We start from the raw sequence: 23,294 nt of genomic DNA, 5'->3' as shown, positions 1-23,294 counted from the left end.
GAATATGGAGTTTGAACAAGAGAATGAGAATTTCAATTCTGATCTGAGAAAAGCACCAAAGGCGGCTGAGAAATACTGTTTTTACATTTGTTTAGAAACCACAATCCGTATTCAAAGAAAAAAGGTGTTTCTAACATTTCCATCCAGATGGCAGTATAGGCTACAGCCATAGACAGTAAAAGAAAGGCTACAGCCTAGTCCAGGAACAATGCCATAATCCTTGAGAGCAGACAGAAAAAGAGGCAAAAAAGCAGAGTTACATTTTTCTATATTTGATTTTAAACCATTATATAATTTTGCTGTTTGAGTTTCACGTACAATCTGAATTGTCCCCAAAGGTAAACGAAACACTGCGCCCTAACGTGAGGCAGTTAAATGGATTCTAATTTGCCCTAGGAATACAGCGGCTTTTATTTTGATAAAGCGGGTCATGGAACTTCTAAGTTTGCTAACTTCCTCACTTCCTCCCTTTTCTATATCATTTCAGAGAATTTCCGATGTTCATTCATAGGGCCCAAGGAAAGTAATTTTTTTAATGTAAAAATATATTGTGTCTATGACATCTTCATACCTGCAGTTTTTGTGCGCGTGACAGACAGCGTGCAGTAACTTTGTAGTTAAATCAAACGGCGTGCAGGACGAAGGTAAGTTAATGCAGTTCCGTCATTCTGCATGCAGAGCTAACGTTAATGTTAGCTGTCGCTAGCACAATAAACAGTGCAACATAAAATAGTAGCTCCACCTGGTCATCAGAAATTAAGACAATTAACGTTAACATACACAACATAACTTAATTCAGCATGGTGACCGTAAAAAATAGTTGCATGTGGACAATTCATTTACCATCTAACGCTAAGTAACACTGATATTGTGTCTGTCTTTGCTAACGTTGCCTTCAGGTCGAAAATGGGGGACATTAAGAATTTCCTTTATGCGTGGTGCGGTAAGAAAAAACTTACACCCAGCTATGATATTAAGGCAGCTGGAAATAAGAACCGGCAGAAGTTCATTTGTGAGGTAAGGTTAAATGACTACCAAGATGAGCCATCACATTTCTTGACTGTGAACCTGTACTGGTGCGATAGCTGACTTTGTCATGATCACATACCTAACGTAAGGTTCGTGTGGACGGATACAGCTACATTGGAATGGGAAACTCCACCAACAAGAAAGACGCACAGTCCAACGCAGCCCGCGACTTTGTCAATTATCTTGTGCGTGGAGGCGAAATGAACTCAAGTGAGGTCCCTGCTCTGGGGGTGAGTGTAGCGCGGTCTTCTGCTCAGCTCCCGTATAACATCATCAGAAGTGCAGTAAGTTAAGCATTTGCTCTGGCCTGTTTTTCATAAAACCTTTCTATTCTAGCCAAGTGCACCTGACCCAAGTGAAACAGATGGCCGTAGTGGTTTTGGGGATCTCCCTGCTGCTGGACCTCTGCCTCCACATTTGGCAATCAAACAGGAACAGGGTAGGTTGGTTTGCTAGTTTGATCTGTCTGAACTGAAACCAGGTTTAACTTCTGCCTGTTGGTTCAGACCTTGGGCCATCGTTTCCCAACCTTGAGGTTGAGACCCCATGTCTCAGTCCCAGAGACTCGTTTACTTATTGTGTAATTAATCTATCTACATAATATAAATCTTCAATGCTTGTGTTTGTCTTCTCACTTTAATCACTTCAGGTCTGACGGGGCATGATGCTGGACCAGCCCCAAGTGGTAAAAGTGGCCTTGGCTACTCCGGGTACAACAGCAGTAATGCTGAGTGGGAACGAGGAGCTAATTTGAAGGAGTATTACGCAAAGAAAGACCAGCAAGATGCAGAAGCGGTAGGTGTTTCTCTGCTGTTTCGCTGCATAGTCACACATTAAAGAATCTGGTGGTGGAAAGCTACCTTCATGTTGGTAGATGTGGGCGAGTGTTTTCAGTGACATTAATTTGACATCATCTGAGCTGTTGTATCTTAACAGCAAAATGTGAGGATTAACGGTGGTGGTGTCTTAGCAGAACCCTTTCAATGCAAAGTTGTATCAATGACGTACTGTAATGTCCCCCCTCTTCCTTTAGACCTATGAATCTGAGGAAGTTGATCTGAATGCAGGTCTCCATGGCAACTGGACACTGGAAAATGCCAAGGCTCGTTTGAACCAGTTCTTCCAAAAGGAGAAGAACCAGACTGATTACAAATACAGCCAAGTGGGGCCTGACCACAACAGGTCAGGCCGGGTCACACGAGACCTCTCCCAGAAACAGACATAGTGTGAATGATAAAGTTGTTCACCGTGTCTGTCACTTCTCACCTTAATCCAAGCACTGTGTGTCTTTATGGGGAATAGGTTTATTTAGGTTTGTTCAGGAAAAAGGCATCATTTAGTGGCTAGACTAGGCTAGTTAGTGTGTAAGTGAACATGTAATAGATATGGGGACTGTATGTTTTTCTGCCGGACTACAGTGATGATGGAGACCTCCTTGGTGTGTCGAGAACCCCTGGGAGATCTCATACAACCTCCATAAAGTCAGAATCAGCAGTTGCTTCTGATGTTGAGCCACAATATTCACACTACCTTCTGTTACATATTCAAGGGATGTTAAAGGGACTATGCAGTTTTGGTCGCTTTTTGCTCGCCGTTTTCTCTACAGAGTTCCCCCTACAGCTTCCGAGTATATATTTTTACTATGATGCTGATAATGGAACTCTCTTGAAAGGGTCTATATATTTTACAACACTCCTCGCTCGTGTGCTGTTTCTTCTTTCCCTGTTCCTCTGGCAACGGTTTACTCACTTTCTGCTTCTTTCCGCCGGCTCTGCCATGACTAATGTCTGAGAAACTCAATCGCTACCTTGTTCCACCTGATGCCTGGCGTGTATGTGTGTAGTGCCGTCATTTTTTACATTGTGAGACCGCAAGACTTTCTGACTCTGAGGCCAGCGGCTCGCTGGACCAAAGTTGCAAGGCTGTTTTTTCCGCTCACAGACACTAGGGGGAAGCGAGACGACCACCATTCAACCCAGAAACCAATGACTTAAGTTAAGATAAATTAAGCTAAAAAACGGCATAGTTCCCCTTTAAATGGAAATTCCAGTATGTCTTAAAAAATACATTGTTAGCATGGCTAGATGACCCTTAGTTAAGTGTAGTGAATATGAAACCAGATAGCAACTGCTGAAGCTTTCTTTGACATCAGTAGTGGCATACTTCATCAAGGCTGCCAAAGTCCTCTAACTGGCTTTTTCAGTCAGTGGATTTTGGCTCACTATGTCAGTGAAAGGTCAGAGTATTATTGGGCTAATAATGATACCAGAAATCACAACCTTTCATGTTAAAAACATGTGACATCACTTAGGGTGAACTAAGCTGTCACATGGAATAACATGCTGTGGGAATGAGATGGGTAATGTCTGGTTGTGATTTCTGGTGTCACTTCCCCACTAGGACTGGAAGGCTGTGGACACTGGAAAACAGTTCTGATTGGCTGGCGGAAGTCTGGCAGAAAAACATACATGTTCTTGATGTGGGGCAGTGTGGACATGTTAAGGTTCTCCCTTGCAGCTGGCCTTTGCTTGTGAAGCTTTGAGGTCAGTTAAGAGTGTGCTCGTGAATGTGCTCGTGAACACTTCAGCTAAGGCCCCATGTCTGAGAGTTTTATATTTGATTTTGCAGGAGTTTCATTGCTGAAATGACAATTTTTGTAAGGCAGCTTGGGAGAAGTAAGTGCTCTATTTTTGTCTTTCAGCCACTCTGTGGTCCTATATTAGCTCTGAAAAAATGTTCCAGTAGTTGTCACGGTTGCCATTTTAATTTGTCACTTATTGCATTCATGTCTTTGATGTTTTTGTTTGTTTTTAACAGAGATAATTGCCCGTGAACATGGCTCCAACAAGAAGTTGGCAGCCCAGTCCTGTGCTCTGTCTATTGTCCGGCAGCTGTACCATCTGGGCGTGATTGAAGCCTTCACTGGACTGACTAAAAAGAAAGAGGGTGAGACGGTGAGTGGAGTGGCCTATGTGTACTTCCTCATATGTAAATGCATTTTAAAATGGAGTCACCAAAACTGAAAGTGAAATTATAGGACTCCATTTCTACGGTCCTGAGAAATTACTTTCATTTTTCATTCAGAGTTAATCACAAAGTGAATCATTTCACTCTGGTGTTCAATGCTTTATTCAGGTGGAGGTTTATGAAGTGACTGTACCAGATGAAGTGGTGCACCAGCTTCAGAGTGTCACCCAGGAACTAGGTATTCAGATCCCCTCACCTGTAAGTGCCTCCCCTTGGCTTCTCAACTCTGCAGTGTGATTCTGTGCGATATTGTGGTAGTTGAAAATGAGTGTGCATGGTAATATGACATTGGTTGTCATGGTCTCTGTCTACTTTAGCCCCAGGATCCGAGCACCCCCGTGTCTCTGGTTCAGGGAAAGTTGGCCCATTTTGAGCCCTCTCAGAGGCAGAGTGCAGCCGGTGTGGTGCCATGGTCTCCCCCGCAGGTCAACTGGAACCCATGGACCAGCAGCAACATTGATGAAGGCCCTCTGGCTTTTGTAAGTCTATTCTGTTTCACCATTTATAGGTCTGTGGATTTGGATTTGTTCCACATACCTTCTCCTCTATTCCTCTTTGTGTGTAGTAGTGGTAGAATCTGATAATCTAATGCAATGCACTTTTGGTAGTGGGCACTTAAAAAAAAGACTGCTGATAGTGCACAGTTCTGGTTCTGTAAAAGGCAAGCATAGTGGATCAGGTCTTGCTCTTATTAGTACTTATACTATATACAATATAACCTTCAAAAGAGTGAAAGAGTGAACCTGATAAAGCATTAGCGAAACGCGTTGTTCACTAAAAAATAAAATAAACCAGCAAAGAAATCCCACCAGTGTGCGGTGATCCTTCATTTTCCTTTTACAATATAACCTTTATTTATAATAAATTTTCTCTGTGTTTGACTTGTATGTAATCTTGTGTGTGTGTGTGTGTGTGTGTTTTTAGTGTACCCCAGAGCAAATAAGTTCAGACTTGTTGGCTGAGCTGAACTATCAACTAGAGAATGATGAAAACCTCCAGATGGTGAGTTGTTTTAAAAAGGTTGAAATTAAATCTCCTCATTTGATATACCGGTGTATTTGCTTTCCCTGATGTTCTCTGTCATTTCTGTTTATATGAGCTGTGCGGTTCGGTTTTCTCTTTCCAGGGGATAAAGGAGAGGGACCAGCTCCCGGTGAAGAAATTTGAGGAGGAGATCATGAATGCCGTCCACCACAACCCTGTGGTCATCATCCGCGGAGCGACCGGCTGCGGCAAAACCACACAGGTTCCCCAGTTCATCCTGGACTACTTCATCAAGAACAACCGTGCTGCAGATTGCAACATAGTCGTGACCCAGGTGACGACCACATCAGAGATATGTCATGACTAAAGAGATATGACTTGCTAAAGAAGCCTATTCGATGCTCATGAAGACTGCTTTTGCTGGTGATGTTTTTGTCGCTGCTTTGGGTCTTTGGTTGGGTATTCAGGCGACAGGCAGCACATGGAGCACATGTTGTACCAGGAAAGCAAAAATTAGGATTTCTTATGGCCTTTACTTAACTGTGTATTCATTTCCTATAAGAATCATGTTTTTACTTCATTTGTTACACAAACAACATTCAAAACATACAATTTTGTTTTACTTGCGCATAAGGTTTAAGTTTTGTGCAATTGCGAGGGGTACTGAGATGACTAACTCTGGTGTTTTTGCCCTCAGCCTCGGCGTATCAGCGCTGTGTCTGTGGCCGAGCGTGTGGCCTACGAGAGGGGAGAGGAGGTGGGCAAGAGCTGTGGCTACAGCGTGCGCTTCGAGTCCGCTCTGCCCAGACCTCACGCCAGTGTGATGTTCTGCACCGTGGGTACGTACAGCACCTCACCACAGCACCTCGCCACAGCATTGCTCCATCTCTGATTCATCATCTGTCTAGAGGTGTACTTGATGGCCTTGCTCACTTACAGGGGTGCTTCTGAGGAAGCTGGAGGCTGGAATCAGAGGGATCAGTCATGTGATCGTTGATGAAATCCACGAGAGGGATCTTAATGTAAGTGCTGTATGGATGTGTGCATAGGCACCACCTTATGTGAGGGGTGTCTAGTTCTCTGAAGCCCTATCATATCAGCAGGCTGATAGTTTCACTGTTTGGCTTGAGCTGAATTCACTGTTTGGCTTGGGCTGAATTCACCGAAGGCCACTTGCTGTGATGGATGTTTTATTGTTTGATGGCCCATTTCAGTTATTTCACAATAGCTCCAAAATTTGGAGTCTTTCAGTAGATTTCTCTTCATGTAATTTTTATAAAGCCTGTTTAGTAATGATAAGCCCTGATTGACACCCTCCAGACGGACTTTCTGATGGTTGTTCTGAGAGACGTGGTCCAGGCGTACCCTGATGTTCGCGTCATACTTATGTCTGCCACCATCGACACCACCATGTTCAGAGATTACTTCTTCAATGCCCCAGTCATAGAGGTGTTTGGACGCACTTTCCCTGTACAAGGTGAGTGAATATTTTTCCATAAAATCATGATATATAGTGATCAAGCTCTCTGCTCTTCTTATTGAGAATACAGATGTTTTCTGCACCTCTGGATGTAATGACACATGATTTCTCTAATTGTGCCCACCCCCTTCAGAGTATTTCCTTGAGGACTGTATCCAGATGACTCAGTTCATCCCCCCTCCCATGGATAAAAAGAGAAAGGACAAAGATGACGATGGAGGAGAAGAGGAGGTATTCTTTTTGTCAATATTTTCCACTGTGAAAACACTCACATGGTTGGTCAGTTGAGCAACACACTTTGGCTCTCAGTCTGTGAGTGAGCTGTTTTGATATTTGTATTGAGCGCTCCTTTCACCCCGGTTTCCTCATCCCAGCTGGGACACTCGACACACCCTGATCAAGTTGACCCTGTCTGAGTCTGTCCACCCTAAGACCATCTGTCCTCTCTCTGTCCACCCCCAGATGAACTGTAACCTGATCTGTGGAGAGGGGTACGGCCCTGAGACCAAGCGCTCCATGTCTCAGCTGAACGAGAAGGAGACCTCCTTTGAGCTGATCGAGGCCTTGCTCAAGTACATCGAGACACTGAAGGTGTGCGGGGCTGTGCTGGTCTTCCTGCCCGGTTGGAACCTCATTTTTTCCATGCAGAAGCACCTGGAGAATAACCCGCACTTTGGTGGGTGAATGTGTTATTCGCTCAGTCACTGTTGTTCTATTACAACGAGAAACTAAATATCGATGTGAGCGTGACCTGTTGAAATATTAATGTGTGTGTGTGTGTGTGTGTGTGTGTGTGTGTGTGTGTGTGTGTGTGTGTGTGTGTGTGTGTGTGTGTGTGTGTGTGTGTGTGTGTGTGTGTGTGTGTGTGTGTGTGTGTGTGTGTGTGTGTGTGTGTGTGTGTGTGTGTGTGTGTGTGTGTGTGTGTGTGTGTGTGTGTGTGTGTGTTTGTTTGTGTGTCTCTGATGGTGCAGGAAGTCAGCGCTACAGGATCTTGCCTTTGCACTCTCAGATCCCCAGGGAGGAGCAGAGAATGGTGTTTGAGCCCGTGCCCGAGGGTGTGACCAAGGTCAGTCTTAGTTTTTGGTCAAGAATGGAACACAGGTCTTCCAGTTATTAGCCATGAACCTGCACTCCCACAGAGCCTCTCTACAGCCAATAAATGTGTGTTCACTGTAGCCCTTAATGGTTTACTTTTTTTTTACAGGTGATTTTGTCAACCAATATTGCAGAGACCAGTATTACCATCAATGATGTTGTCTACGTCATTGATTCTTGCAAGTAAGCGCTTTTGTTGGGATCATAATCCATAGTAATTCCAGGACATGCAGTGCAAGATGTTCCTTAAAGATATGTGTTCTCGCCACAGAAAAAAGGGCCTTAACCACCCAGACATGAATATGAAACACTGCCAAATATATTAAACTAGGTTGCATAATCGTGAGAAAATGACCAGTATACTGATTGTATACTATACTGAAGCCACACACATTGGGGGCAAAGGTGATGCCCCTCACAACTGTCCTACCACATACAGTGCCAACCATTCTCTAAACCAGCGGATTCTAATTGGCACTCTTCAGCCAGATAGAACAGATCTGTGTTTAGTGCACAAAATAATTATCTTGTGCTAATCTGCAACAGAAAGCTGATTTTTCACTGTGCCTGTAGTTTTCTAAGACCTCTCCGATTTTGGTTTACAGGATCTTTAGAATTCTGGCATTCAAGTGAAGATATATATCTATGATATGAAGGTGTGGCAAACACCCTGAACATGAACCTCCTCTGTTGTAGACAAACTCAGAGGTAGAAAATCCTACCACATTCGTTCAACTATTCACTAAACCAGCTGTATGGCTCAATGTTCTCAGGCACTGTGCCTGGTTTCAGACATGGGCCAGGCTGTTTACGATTTGAAAATAGATGATTATATATAATGGCTTCAAAGGTTTCAGATAACTTCAGGCATGGAAATGTTCCTCGCTTTAAGCTCTGTTGCTGATCCTAATTAGCACAACGCTTCAGTCAGTAAGTCGAAAAATGATTGATTGATTGATTGATCAGTGCACAGGCAGAGGGACTACAGGGCAGAGCTTACTTTCTGGGCTTTGCCCATCTCTGTTCACTCAGGGGAGGGCTTATACTAAGTGGAGATCTCATTTCTTCATCAATACCCCTTCTCGGGACCATCGCCAAAAAAACAGGGGAATGTCTGGAAAGTGTACCACCATTTATTTTGACATCAAATAACTAAGCCTGTTCTAAGCCGCACTGTGGCTGTTATCTTCCAGATAAAATCAACACTGTATGTCTGGCTCCATAACATCATATCTCACTTTATGGCCCAGTTAATGTTTTCTAAAACTATGCTACAAATGACCTAATGAACCTTCAACTTTCAGTCGCACAGGAAAAAAGTGGAGGGGGCCAATTTGTTTTATTATTGGGCAAAAAAGGTATTCAGTGTCGGGAGTGAACATGTAAGGAGCAGAATATAACAGAAGATGGTGTTACAACACAGTTAACGCTCCACTGGAAATAAATGCGCTAGCTAAAGAGCCTTCCGTGCATGAAGTCCATAGAAAGTGGTTCAAATCAACTTCACGTCTCTCCATTAAGCCCTATGAAGAGGCTCTGTGCAGATTTTTCCAGTCCTAAATCTCTGAGCATCTTCTTAAGTTGTTGTTTTCTAAATTTCATAGCTCACATTTTTTTCACACAGTAGTTTGACACTTTATGTCTACATTTTCCTGCCCACAGGCAAAAAGTGAAGCTATTTACATCCCATAATAATATGACCAACTATGCAACAGTCTGGGCCTCGAAGACCAACCTGGAACAGAGGAAGGGCCGAGCTGGCAGAGTCCGGCCTGGCTTCTGCTTCCACCTCTGCAGCAGCGCCCGCTTTGACAGGTGACCTCATGCTTCTCACTGCAGCCTTGCTCCATGTGAAACTGCTTTGTCTGCTCTCTGTCTATTGCAGTCCTGTGACGGTGCTGGTTAGGCTGACGGCAAGAGCAGTTCCGGTGGTTAACACTGGATCAGGCTTTGTTTGTTTGGTTTTGCTATCTTAATTCCATGATCCAGCTCTACGTCTCCTCTCGCCCACTGCGGTCATCTGATGAGTGTCTGCTATCACAGCCTAACATCAACATTAAGATTTCAAAGTCAAGACTCTTTTTTTCTGTGATCCCTTGTTGATGGAATGATTTACCTACTAGTGATAGTGACAGTTTTGTGATATTCAACAAGCGTTTAAAGGCTGTTTACCTCATATCTAACTAATTGATTCTTACTTTCGGTTTGTATGTTTATGGTTACTGTTCTATTGTTACATTCTATTTTTGTCTGTTACTAATTAATACATTAAGACATCAATTCATTTTAACGCAATGTGTATCAATGTCACTGTTAAGTCGCTTTGGATAAAAGTGTCTGCTTTTAGTTAGGAACCATTACCATAACCATTACCATAAACATGTGATATGAGACTTGTATGACATGTGAGTGAGATCTAGTCCTCTGTGCATAGGCTGGAGACCCACATGACTCCAGAAATCTTCCGCACGCCACTGCATGAAGTGGCCCTCAGCATCAAGCTGCTCCGACTGGGAGCCATTGGCCACTTCCTGTCCAAAGCCATCGAGCCGCCACCACTGGACGCCGTCATTGAGGCGGAACACACGCTCAGAGGTGCAGCTCAGATCATGCCTATATATCCTCATGACTCTCTCTGCACCCATAAAATATCAGTCTAATGTTGCCTTTCTCAATTAATGACCAGAAGGCACTGGTCTCCAACTTGCATAACAGCACAGCCCTCTTATTTGTCTTATTTTAATCAGTGTAAGTAAAATCTGAATTCTGATCTGCTGCAGAGTTGGATGCCCTTGACTCTAATGATGAGCTAACTCCTCTGGGTCGCATTCTGGCCAAGCTGCCCATTGAGCCGCGCCTCGGCAAGATGATGATCATGGGCTGCATCCTTAAGTAAGTTTTCGAGGCACTTACATTAACATGCTCAATTAATTCAGTTCTCATGAAAGAAATCATCTTTTTTTCTTATCGTCTTCCCTTAACAGGGAAATCGGCATATTCTTGGGAAACATCTTGGAAGGTTGCCAGATTAATGTCTGTTATTTCCCCCTCAGTGTTGGTGATGCAGTTTGCACCATCTCCGCAGCTTCCTGCTTCCCAGAGCCCTTCATCAGCGAGGGTAAACGCCTGGGTTTCGTGCATAGGAACTTTGCCGGCTCACGCTTCTCTGACCACGTGGCCCTGTTGTCTGTGTTTCAAACCTGGGATGAAGTTCGGTAAGCCAATTATAACCTTTAACAATTTTGCATAAGTTTGTTTCGCTTTCTTCCGTTTCAGACATGTTTATGCTGCTTTATAATCATGTTATGTGGAGTGCTGAGTGAGTTTCCACCAATTTTATTTTGTAATAGTTTTCGTTTTGTGTATTACTTGTATTTTACATGTATTGTACATGTATTTTTTTTTCTTTCTCTCCCCTTGCAGAATGGGTGGAGAAGACGCAGAGACAAGGTTCTGTGAGCACAAGCGACTTCACATGTCCACTCTCAGGATGACCTGGGAGGCCAAAGTGCAGCTGAAGGACATTCTCGTCAATGCCGGTTTCCCTGAGGGTGTGTTGCTCTGTTAAAATCTAGAATTGTTTGAAAAAAGAAAATGGCTGTCTGTTGTGAGTAATGTTGGAAATTGACCTTTTTCACAGCAGCCATTTCTGATATGAAATATATGGCAGGCCCAGGTGTTACTAATGACATTAATTAAGGTTGTGATTCTGCTGCACTTAAATTGAACAGACTTCATTAAGGTATTTAGTAACACCTATGCTTGCCTTACTATTTCATGTCAAAAATAATGCTGTGAAAAGGGTCTATGTGGCAGTGTTCAAGGATGAAATTATCCTGGTAGTGAAAATAGCTTGAGTCCTTTACCTTTGTCCTTACCTCCCTACAGAATGCCTTATGAACCAGATGTTCAACAATGTTGGCCCTGATAACAACCTGGATGTGGTCATCTCCCTGCTAACTTTTGGCTCCTACCCCAACGTGTGCTACCATAAAGAGAAAAGGAAGATTTTGACTACTGAGGGCCGAAATGCCCTCATCCACAAGTCCTCCGTCAACTGCCCCTTCAGCAACCATGACTTGACATACCCTTCTCCATTCTTTGTCTTTGGAGAAAAGGTTGGTTTGTGAATCCACCTCAATCTCACCCAGTTTGTGCACATTTGCAGGAAAGATTTGCAGAAAGACCTGACCTTGTTGAACTGTGTTTCAGATCAGAACACGTGCCATCTCAGCTAAAGGAATGACTATGGTCAGCCCTCTGCAGCTCCTCCTGTTTGCTGCGAAAAAAATCACCTCAAACGGTGACGTTGTGGAGCTTGACGATTGGTAGGTGTCTAATAATTGGCATTCACATGATTTATGCTGGTGTTTATATCACATAAATTAATGTAAAAAACAAAGATCGCTACCCAGTTATGCTCGTCTCCCTTTCCCATAGGATCAAGCTGCGCATCCCCCATGAGGTGGCGGGCTCTGTGGCAGCCTTGCGAGCGTCACTGGAAGCTTTGGTGGTAGAGGTAACCAAAGACCCAGAGTATATCAATCAGCTGGACCCACCCAACCAGCGTATGCTCAACGTGCTGCGGCTCATCTCCAAGCCCTCCTCCAGCGGGATCAACCTGATGGCCAGCAACCCAAGGTAGAGATTCTATCGGGCTTAAGACTCCTGTTTTCCTGACATGGTTTAGCTTTGTGAAAATGCTGACCCTTCCCGGTTTCCCCATCTCTCCACAGATTTGGCGATGGTCCTCGACCTCCAAAGATGGCCAGATTTGACGGAGGTGGTGACAGAGGGTTCAGGGGGCGTGGTGGGCACGAGGGAGGAGGCTACAGAGGAGGCGGCGGCTACAGAGGGGGTGGAGGATACCGTGGAGGAGGAGGAGGAGGATATGGTGGTGGGGGGTATAGGGGCAGGGGTGGCTATGGAGGAGGCGGAGGCGGGTACAGGGGTGGGTATGGGGGTGGAGGAGGCTTCAGAGGTGGTGGAAGAGGTTTCAGGGGTGGATTTTAAGGAAATTAACTTCCTTGATGAAAATAATTGTTTCTGTTAATACACCTTGTTTAAAGTGTTAATTTGTTTAGAAATAGTCTTTATTTTACTTCCTTAGGTTTTCCAGGCAATATTCCATTAATTTTCCACAAAGAAAAAGCCATGAATGTTTAAATGCCAGTACAGCTTTACCTTAGTCTAATTAGCGTGTTTAGTGTTTATGGAAATAATTGCAGTAATTGATTCGACCATACTGTGCTGTGTCATCTATTGTATTTATATTCACGTCTGCATCTATGTCTGTAAAGTTGATTTATAAACAATCAAAAGAACAATAATCAAAAACTTTTAATTCATTTTCCACAAGGTTTCAAAAACTCAAATGTGTCCATTTGTAATACTGTATACTTGAAATATTCAACACGTACCCAGAGGGCAGGCATAACATAACAAAAGACACAACCACTGAAAACAAGGTATTAAAAACTTTGTAGGAATGTAGTTTGATCAAAATTATCCCTACATTTGTGACGTGTAACTTTCACATCTTTGTGAACAGAATTTATTCTCCAGACGCAACTATTACCAGTGAACTGTTCAGTTACCCTCGACAGTTTTTCAAAGTTGCAAGCTTAAGCAATTGTCCACATCTTGTGCAGAAGGCCTACTTCTCCCATGCTGTTGGACTCTAACTTGTTAGTGCTCATCTCCAGACTAAGGTTCTGGATGGCCTTGGACAGTTGGCCTGTCTCACTCTTGTCTCCTGCGGCCGTGCACTCCGGCTCATCGTGAGTCACACTGCAGGGGCTGTTGTCAGGCACTAGGATAGTCACCCCATAGCCCTGGTTGTCATGGATGTGATTGTTAGACAGTTTCAGCTGGGGCTGAGGAAGGACCTGGCAGTAAAGAGCAGAATTTAGTGCTTTCATTATCATTTAATCTGCCACAATGACAAATGTTGCAATTGGATTTATAGCAGTATGAGTCACTGACAGTATATGTCATCCAGCCATAACATTAAACTTTAACTTGGACATTCACTAACAAAAACAAACACTACACTGCAAGTAGCTTTATTTAAACATCTACTTAATTCTGATAAAACAATGCTGCTGTCAAAGTTCAACTCTAGATAAACATTACCTCACAATGAAGGACCGATGACTGCAAACTAGCTGCAGGATCTAACCACTGCTTATCCTGATTGGCTACATGATGGTGTCCCCAAGTTAGCCATTCAAGAGATAAAGTGTTTTCTCTTACAAAATAAAAAAAAAAGATTCTTTTAAAATGACCGGGAGAAGAGTCTGTACCTTCATGTTGATGCCTCCGAGGGCGCTCTTAATGTCCTTGGTGGAGGGGTTGCTGCAGTGGTGGATCTCATTTCCATTCAGCTCTGCACAGCTTCCTGGGTAGAGCTCTATCCCTGCTCCCTGATAAGGTTTCCACACAAAACATGACTTACAGGCGATACAGTAGCCTGCCTACAAACTTTCATTAAATTATTATTCAGTAACTGACACCGTTGAGATATAGCTGCAATCAAGAGAGTATTAACATGCAACAGGGTGAGTGGAAGGTGAGAACTGACATGCCCTTTCATGCTATGTCTCTCCCGAGCTGATGTTAAACAGTGTGTCAGTGTTTTTACCTGTGCACCAGTGACTTCACAGTTGGACATGATGAGTGACGCCCCGGTCAGCACACACACACCTGTGCCCTCGCACCTGAGCACACAGTTCTCCAGCGTCATGCGGCCTGACTCCACCACCACGATGCCATCGCATGTGCCACGCTGCACTAGGGTCAGGTTCTGCAGCGTCACCTGAGCAGCTTTGGAGGCCACAAAGTTGTCATGGGACGGGTGGGAGATGATCACCACCTCTTGCCGCTCTCCAGCCCCTGGAAATAACAGAAACCCAATCCTTCAGAGTGGTATATTCAGTGACTGCCAAACCACACAGTCTGTCAATTATGCTTTGGATGGAGCAGTGCTGTAAGTTCACAAGAACTTTGGTGCCCATGCTAAAGGTCTTGAGACGTCTTTGAGAGTACAGCCTCTGCTGAACTTTCTTGAGAATGCAGTATGTGTTGAGAGACCATGTGAGGGTGTCTGAGATGTGTAGAACAAGGAATCTACAGTTATTAACAAGCTCAAAAGATGACTCATGGATGGATATAGGAATGTGACTTGCTGTTTGTTTCTCTGTTCCGAATTCAATGATTTCTCTTGTCTTAGTGACATTTAGAGAGTGTTGTCATGGCACCACGTGATGATAAAGTCTTCCACTTCACTCTTCTTCTAGGGCCTTCTCATCACTATTGCCTATTAACCCAATCTCTGTGGTGTGATGCGTGAATATAGTGATGCTGTTGTTGTCATGCTTGGCAACACAGTCGTGTGTGAACTGTCTGGTCTGCCTGTTAGATAATCGAATAGCATGTTACAGATAGTTGCTTTAGCCAAGACCTTGTGAGTTTCAACACAACCTTGGATGGTACAAAGAGATAAAAGCAGAGCTAGTGTATAAACAACATTCTAACATAGCACTTTTGTAGGTAAATACACTATGCGGTACAGTTTGCATTAATTGTTTTGAGAAATGCACTAACTGTTGTGCAAATGGTAATTATGATTCAAGAGATGCACCAAAGCAACTGAAAAAACTAACTCATCAGACATTCGAACCACATTTTAAAAACATTTTGTATTTTAGAGGTGACCTTGGAAATGCAAACCAATTGCGTCCAAATCTTAATCTTACAACAGAATTCTATGAACTCAGACATTCGTTTTCCTATGGTAATAAAATGGACAAGAACGATGAGGGGAAATGCTTAGTGGAAACAGATTAAAACAGAGAATTTCCCACTTCACTATGCTGTAATCGGGACGTACATATTAGTCTTTCGCCGTCCTCATTCGGACATGATTTGGTACCTTTGATGGTGATGTCATCAGTAAGAGACGCCAGCGCAGCAGCTTTGTAGTCCCCAGGGAAAATTACCACTGTGTCTCCGGAGTAACATGCATCCAGAGCCTCAGGCAGCGTCTCGTGCTGCTGAATCAGCGTGTCCTCAGCAAAGCTCTTGATCTGGGTGGAGCCACCACACATTTACCACAGACCATAAGTAAAAGATAATGCCACTAGCCCAGTATATGCAGTCATATAACTGTTAGGCTTAATTAGCCAGCTAATGACATTAAATGGCTTCTAACATTATTAGGACAGAATGTACAAGTAAACCACATAATTGAAAATTATTGTTAGACCATTACACTAATTACAAACTATTTGTTTTACCGTTTTTAAGATGTTAACGTGTGTTCCAGCTCACCATGTCTGTAGTCATCATTTGTGCCACTATGTGAGTGACCTTCTTTCCATTCAGTCTCTGTCCTTTTCTGCGCTTGTAGATTCTGGGGTAAAATGGCCCATGGCTTCTGTAGAAGGACAGAACAGTTTCACAATCCAAGTGACACTCTCTCACTATCCATACACACACCTAAATGGCATCCATTTTTCAATACTGTTCTTTCCTAAGTCTTAGATCTTCCCAGAACTTCAGAAGGCCACAGAGCATGGACATCTCGTAGTATTTCTTCCAGCACTCCACAGCCTCCCCGGGTGAGGCGTCCCCTCTAATGCTGGACTGGAACTTGGTGAGCTCCAGCCTCTTGCTGCGGTACTCTTCCAGAGTCCGTCTGTAGCGCTCGCTAATTGGCCCTGGAATTGTTCCATCCTGGATGTCGTAGTGTCTGCAGGTATATTAAAATTCAAATGATAACTGTATTTAGTTAAGAAGCCATAAGGCAATAATACAAATGTGAGGAGAAGGGTCATTCCATGTCAATTCAACCAGGGCCCATGCACTTAGGTCTCAAAACATTTTGAAAAAATTACCAGGTGTACTGTACGTACCTATGTTACTCAGGAGACACACTGTAAAATTACTTTTATGTAAGATCAATACTTTCCAAGACACAGCCAGTTTAACAGGGGGAGGGGGTGTCAATTTTGTTTCCAAGCCCATAGCACAAGAACTAAACCATGTAGAAGGCTCAAATTTGGATGGGCTCTGTTTACATTACATTACATTTAGCAGACACTTCTTGACCAAAGTGACTTACATATGTCAGCTATATTACAAGGGATCACATTGTCCCCGGAGCAACTTGGGGTTAAGTGCCTTGCTCAAGGGCACAACGGTGGAAGCTGGGAATTGAACCGACAACTTTCAGTCTACTGCACGCTAGCCCAACTCCTTAACCACTACACTACCACCGCCCCTTTAGGCCTTCAGAAGACATATTTGTAATCAACATAGGCTCTTAATTTATTTTCCTTATTGAGATAGGTAGAAACACTCTCACAAAAAGCAATGAACAGAAAATAAATTCTTTCAGGGTCTGAACAGCAGACCTCACAAGTCTGAAAAATCATTTTGGATCTCATTTTCAGACCACCCCAAGACCTTGTGGGATTGTACAAAGATTTTTTAGATATTTTTTTATTTATTCTCCATGATCCCTTCGTTTAAAAACACCAATTTGACCTTTCTTATGCAATTTTTTCTTTTTTATTGACATGGAATGACCCAAAAATAATTTTACTTTCAGTATTGCATTTATGATTATGTTGTAAAAGTCCTGTTCTGTTCAAGGGCATAATCAAAACATTAACATCAAAAAAGTTCTACACTTTAAATGCACACATATAAATTGTAGCAGGCATTCAACTATTTTACTTTTAACACTGCCATTATAATTTTAACAAGCTTGACAACTTACAGTTGTATGCGTTTCTCAATGAGTCCAGCATACTCATCACACTCCTCTTCATCATCCCAATCTCTCCAGAGAAAATCATAGAAAAACCTGTGGAGTGTCAAATTGTCAATCATTTAAGGAATACAAATGTTGTCAGTTGAAAGCACAGCAAAGATATAGCTACTTTAATTATTCAGCCACATGCTAGATATTTTTGTTGTGTGTTAATACTTATTACAACACAGCAAATTTTACCTTGCATGCTCCAAAGCCTCTGCAATGTTGTCTACATCAGGATCCTGGCCCTCAACTGGATAGACGTCAAGGATTGGCACAGTGTGATCGTGTTCCCTCAAAATATCTTCCACAAGTTCTCGTGGCAGGTTGGCAATATTGGAGGAATATGGTTCAGCAACAGACACTGAAACTCGAAGAGGCAGTGATTTCCCTTCACATCCTGTGCAGTTTACCTAAAATATGATGATGGTTATGTAAAATGTTGAAAGAAATAATTGAAAGGTCATATAAGTGATTTCATTTGAGTGATTTCAAAATTATTCAATTAAAACGGAGCTTAATAATGAGGATAGTAATGTTAGTTAATCATGCAACTTCATTCTTAGTGAGGGTGTTTCTTGAATGGTTTGCTAATCAATGTAAGGTGGACTTATTGACCTCGACAAGAACGCCAATGAATGGCAAGTCTCCAATGTCACTGTTTGATGTTACAAGCAAAACTTCAGGCGCTGTTTTCCACACTGCTGTCCAGAACGGAGCGTCGACAAGTTTGTCTGTAATGTAATAGCTGATGGCTTCATCTGCATCTTCAGCCTAAAAGCGACGGTAAACGAAATGATAACTTAATGAAATATAGACATAATCAATATAAAAGTCAACGTATTTACATTTGCCCCAATTGAAAGTTGTGTTTATAATATAATTAGCTTGTTTGCTAACTTAAGTGATGACAAGTAGGCTAAGTTAATTTGAACTTTCTTCAGTTGACATTAGCGTTAGCTGCCTTACCGAACAAGGTCCAATCATCTTATCACAGTGAAGGGCCACCCTTTCCTCAAAAGAATACGATTTTTTTGACATATGTATTTGAGGTAACACCTCTGCCTCTTCCATGATATCATCTGGATCTTCGCCATCGGGGTTTGGAGTCAGGAGTTTTCTAGCCAGCGGCACTTTACTCTTAGCACCTTTAGGAGTCGTAACGTTAACGTTTGTGCTAGCTGCACTGGCGTTACTGCAGGGCCTTGTGGGACTATTGGGTGGCGTTTTCGAATTTCCCCCAGACAAGTGCAGAGTTTCACAATCATCTTCATTCGTAACGTCGTCGTTTTCCTTCGTGCTTCCCTCAACGAACGACACAGGGACATCCGAGTCCGCACACGTTGCCATCACTTGTTGTTCTCCTGGGTGCGGTGTAGCGAGAATGCTGACGTCTCTTGTTACCCAGACAGTTGGATAGCAGTTAGCTTCTTGCGCCGTCTTACCAACTTTCACCCGACTAGGCCCACTCGCGAGCCGCGGCCTCCTGAATGTACAAATGCGCGGGAAATTGGCCAAATTGTATGCCATAAATCCCACCTGCTCCCCCAGTGTGTAAGAAAAATAGAACTTTTAACATTTAACTGGTGTTCCTCATTTCACCATTAGGGGGGGCCCAAAGATTAGCTGTTTTCCTCATAATTGCAACGACCTACAACGTGCATGATAGGACAGTTGAAATTATTCAAGAAATGGGCTAGTCCTGTTCACCAAGGCCACATTTTCATTTGCTAAATAATTCTTGAAACAATCATTGAGTAGCCTATTATCTTAATTACAGTATCAACCTGATTGGAATGTGTTGATGTGTCAGAGTGACTTAATCTGATTATAGCCTACACAAAAGGGGAATACAAACAAATATCTTTGTACCAAAGTCTGAATACCCCTAGGGTAAATTCTGGTGATTGCTGAACACATACCACCAACATCCAAAGTAAAGTCCCCTTGGAGAACAATTGCTGCTTAATGTGCTCTAGGTCCTCATACCGAGACAATGCACGTTTGAAGCATGTCTGAGCTTGAAATGGCAGGATGGCCTTCTGTTTGAGGTTGGAGAACTGGAATGACTCTGACAGAGAGTGTTGACAGTGTGTGCACTTTTGACACTGAAGAATAAATCTAACACTGCTAGCCCCAATTTCTGGCTCTGCTGAAAGGGAAAGATTGATGGGTGACATGGTAATAATGGATGAGCTCAATACAACAGCAGAAGAGAAAAATCCGACAGGTGATGAGAAAGGAAGGAAATTGTCAGACACAAAATATGTGGTATTTTCCATTCTTTGAGTGGTTAGATGGAGAAGAAAGGCTCTAAGGGCATACTCACACTGGGCCTAGTTCACTTGTACCGTGCCGGAGTAGGCCTACGGTTCTCACCCGTTCTTGGTCTGCACTCACACTATACCATCAAACTGTACCCAGGCACGGTTGAGCTGCTGCATCTTTGCATAGGCGTGATCATAAGCCCAACCGCACCGTGCCCGAGTCCGCCTCCTCAAGCAGACCCAGCACGGATAAGCGTACCGTGCCCAGCTACAGTACAGTGTGATCACACTGGTCAAGCAAACCGGATTTGGGGGTCAAACGTAGGCTACTCGGTTACGATATGGATGGCATAGTGTGAGTAAAGTAAGTTGTAGGCCTATTCATAATTCTTGCCCAAAAAGTGTTTGATTCAGGTTACTCACCTTTCAGATCCATTACTGGAAAGATACTACTTCCTTTTGAATTTGATTTTATTGTATTCAGTGATAGTGCACATTTGACACTTTGTTTATTAACATTTGATACAGTTTAATACACATTGTAAAATATACCATGCCCTTCAATGAAAATACATTGTGTAGGCTAAACCATTAAGAGAGGCTATAGGCCTATGTTTAGGCTATCCCAGAGAAACAGATCGTATTAGGCCAACTGAAATTAACTCTCTCTGAAGTTTTTTTCTCTCTGAAATTAACTCTCTCTAACTCTACTCCACCCCCATCAAACTGTTTGTTGTGTGAACCCACACAAAGCTTTAGAGGATGTTTACACAGAGGTGGGGAATTTAGTGTTTGGCATTGCTAAGTTTTGGTGAGGTGTGGTGTAGGTCTTTGGTGCCACTATGTAGGAATTCTGTAACATTAGTTTATGTGTGCTTTCATCGTTCAGTTCCTATTAGTATTAACCGATTACGTGCTTTATGTTTCTTTATAGGCTACTTGATTGATCGGCATTTCTATATAGCTCTAAATAGTTGTTAACTAAACAGATGTCTGGCACATTAATGAAATACAACACATTATAATTTTCAAGAAACAAATTGAAAGACTATGAAATACCTCAATGATGAAAGTTATCAATGAAGCATGCAGCTACAATGTATCATAAACTAAAATCCATGTAATCTCTAAAATGGTTTTCAAGCCAACAGAACATGGATTCTATAAGGGCTGCAATGTAATTCAAGACTTGCATGCCATAAACAGTTACCATCCAAACTGCTATTCTGGGTTTCCTGTTAAAGAGACACCCTTGCCCTACCGAATATATTTAACCTTGCTCTTTGAACTTACTAAGCAACCAGAGCAAGCCTCAGCACCAGTTTCTTTAAATTGTGGCAATGAGTGTGTAGAAATTTAGGGGACAATTTTGAGATTAAAAAGTAGGCTATTATTATGAAATAGTAAGGTTTCATCTGGGATATTTGAAAGCATTCTGCCCTCTCTGAAGTAAATTTTGCATTGGCTACTCTTGTTTTTTTTTGTTGTTGTTTTTATTCCAATTCAGGTAGACTATATTATGACTACCTTACAGAAACAAAATATCTAGCCTAGTCTGAATATTATATTTTTTCTGCTACTTTAAAGAATTGACATTATTTAAAAATTGGATTAATTGGGCTTGAACTGCGTTGTTTACGCCTACTGCGCCTAGGTCACGAAAGTTGACAGAGGGCCTGGCCATTGAAAAGTTTGCCCATACGCCCCTGTCCCTTTAGCCACTCCCATCCATGTTAGCCCCTAAACCGCAGCCATTGGGACTTGCCTTTTACAGCGGGTCGGCTGATCATCAAAGCATCCTTCAGGCGGAAGTAGACGTAGGGAATTTTTTTAAGTTCTTTGACTTGCGCACTAGCTGCTAGGGTGTTGTCGGATAGTTCTTTTCCTTCAAAAGTTTTTCCAATGCGGGGGTGACAAAAGTGTTGAGACCGTGGAAGTTTGCAAAAGAGAAGGAGAGGAGAGTGCGCCTTAGAGGGGACCATTAAGGCTGAGGAACCGCTCTTGTACGTGAAAATCGAGTTACACACTTTTCCGCATGATTTTATTTATTTTTCCGCGAACACGGTAACAGGAGAGTTACCGCAGAGCCCAGAAGCTGCAGGGAGAGAGGGAACTTGATTAGTTATAGAACGTTTCAACTTCCAGTTAACACGGACTAAACCATGCGTTTTCTACGCGTTGTGATCTTATTGACTTTTTGGGCTGCATGCAGCCATTGTGCAATGGATGAATGTGTGGACGAATCCGCTCGGCCTCAACGGTGCATGCCCGAGTTCGTCAACGCCGCTTTCAATGTAACCGTGGTAGCTACCAACACTTGCGGCTCCCCTCCCGAAGAATACTGTGTACAGACCGGAGTGACAGGGGTCACGAAGTCGTGCCACATCTGCAATGCCAGGGACCCTAAGCAACATCATAGCGCTGTGTACCTCACTGATTACAACAACCAAATGGATACCACCTGGTGGCAAAGTCAAACTATGTTGGCAGGCATCCAGTATCCCAACTCCATCAATCTGACGCTTCACTTGGGTAAGAATCAATTTAGGGAATAAATGCCATTTTGCAAACCTGTAGCTTATGTTTCGGACCACCTCATTCCATATCAGGTCAGCCACCTTTATGGACCAATCTTGCACTTGAATAAGCGGTTTTACTTTCACTGTGATTGTTTTAATAGTAATTTGCTTACAGTAGTTTATGTTGTTGGATAACGCTAGGCCCAGGCTACTGCAGAGAGTTTGTGTATGCTAGCTAACCTTGCCTGTAGATATTGGCAGCCTTCACACTTTTTGAACACGGCTGTGTCATGAATCTGGTGGGGCCGTCTAAAACTGTTACATGGCTCTTCGTGCATTTTGCAGCCATGTATGCTCTAGCCTTTCCAGTAACTCCCCTGGCAAACGGCAGCTGACATGAACCCAGCCTATTGTTACAGCTGTTACTTTTAAAAGAACTTGGAAAAACCTTTTGCCGGTGTGAATTGTCTGGTAAAATTTAACCTGGCACGCTCTCTGAAAGTGTTTTTGGAGGACGTTTGGAATTCTAGGATAGTGCAGTCATGATTGTTCTTTTACGACGATAAGTTTATGCCCTCCGGTTACACACTTCCGTCTTTCAGTTTTTGCCAAGGGTTTTCGCAAGGAGCCGATGCAATCACTACTGCGATATCTCTTCCTAACAACTACAGATAAAATATTATTTTGCTATCTTAATAAACCTTTCTTTTGTGTTATCTTCTCAACAAGATGGCGTCAGATTCCTCTCTGTTAAAGGTAATCATAAGGTAGAGGCTGCATAGCCTACCTGCCAGATCTGGTTTCACTGGAGACCTATTATCAAGACACAAGGCATGTCAACTAGTCATGATAATACCACGTATTGACTTAAAGCAGCCCCAACAGGGTCGATGCATCAAATGCCTGTATTCTACATAAGAGTTGTTAGTGGCTGTCATGTAAGTCATGTAGGCCTACTGAAAGACAATTGTAAGGTTCAGTGTGAAACTCTAAATAATGCAAGTCATTTTAGGAACACCATTAACAGGCCTTATTTTATGCACGCTCTCTTGTGTCAAGCAATTATTAGAGAT

At 42.9% G+C, this 23,294-nt stretch overlaps 3 protein-coding genes across 4 annotated transcripts in view; 2 read left to right on the top strand and 1 right to left on the bottom strand.

Moving 5' to 3' along the window:
* The first annotated feature begins 488 nt into the window (after nt 1-488).
* On the top strand, nt 489-12,958 carry dhx9 (DEAH (Asp-Glu-Ala-His) box helicase 9). 2 transcript variants are annotated; one of them, XM_076295218.1, is made up of 28 exons: nt 489-644; nt 900-1,017; nt 1,119-1,259; nt 1,366-1,468; nt 1,679-1,824; nt 2,063-2,211; nt 3,658-3,704; nt 3,847-3,983; nt 4,165-4,254; nt 4,374-4,535; nt 4,981-5,058; nt 5,183-5,374; nt 5,738-5,879; nt 5,980-6,062; nt 6,361-6,517; nt 6,654-6,751; nt 6,983-7,196; nt 7,492-7,586; nt 7,725-7,798; nt 9,278-9,430; nt 10,050-10,210; nt 10,396-10,507; nt 10,669-10,830; nt 11,039-11,166; nt 11,504-11,733; nt 11,828-11,943; nt 12,056-12,256; nt 12,352-12,958. In XM_076295218.1, the coding sequence occupies exons 2-28, from the start codon at nt 907-909 to the stop codon at nt 12,626-12,628; spliced, it is 3,759 nt and encodes a 1,252-aa protein (XP_076151333.1). In that variant the 5' UTR covers nt 489-644; nt 900-906; the 3' UTR covers nt 12,629-12,958. The 2 variants fall into 2 exon arrangements, with proteins under 2 accessions (XP_076151333.1, XP_076151334.1); XM_076295219.1 differs by lacking the exons at nt 489-644; nt 900-1,017; nt 1,119-1,259; ... (1 more) ...; nt 1,679-1,824; nt 2,063-2,211 and adding an exon at nt 3,484-3,572 and having other exon boundaries at nt 12,352-12,957.
* A 30-nt stretch (nt 12,959-12,988) lies between these two features.
* Nucleotides 12,989-18,785, bottom strand: LOC143133546 (testicular spindle-associated protein SHCBP1L-like). Its single transcript, XM_076293299.1, has 10 exons — nt 18,405-18,785; nt 18,054-18,209; nt 17,634-17,848; nt 17,400-17,486; nt 16,140-16,367; nt 15,947-16,052; nt 15,549-15,702; nt 14,259-14,509; nt 13,921-14,040; nt 12,989-13,503 (listed from the first exon to the last, which is right to left on the bottom strand). Exons 1-10 carry the CDS (start codon nt 18,783-18,785, stop codon nt 13,240-13,242), a joined length of 1,962 nt encoding a protein of 653 aa, XP_076149414.1. The 3' UTR covers nt 12,989-13,239.
* A 2,746-nt stretch (nt 18,786-21,531) lies between these two features.
* Nucleotides 21,532-23,294, top strand: part of lamc1 (laminin, gamma 1) — a 52,649-nt gene continuing 50,886 nt past the window's right edge. The window contains exon 1 of the mRNA XM_076295215.1: nt 21,532-22,234. Coding sequence (XP_076151330.1) covers nt 21,865-22,234 — 370 coding nt within the window. The 5' untranslated portion in view covers nt 21,532-21,864. The remainder of the gene's footprint in view (nt 22,235-23,294) is intronic.

This window comes from Alosa pseudoharengus, unplaced genomic scaffold (genome assembly GCF_046254945.1).
Source record: "Alosa pseudoharengus isolate Yale_2024_CS ecotype anadromous, Long Island Sound unplaced genomic scaffold, YU_APseudo_1.1 YU_APseudo_1.1_scf_2, whole genome shotgun sequence".
In the NCBI taxonomy this organism is placed as follows: Eukaryota; Metazoa; Chordata; class Actinopteri; order Clupeiformes; family Clupeidae; genus Alosa; species Alosa pseudoharengus.
Note: the sequence above shows the minus strand (reverse complement) of the source record. Positions and strands in the feature narration are given on the sequence as shown.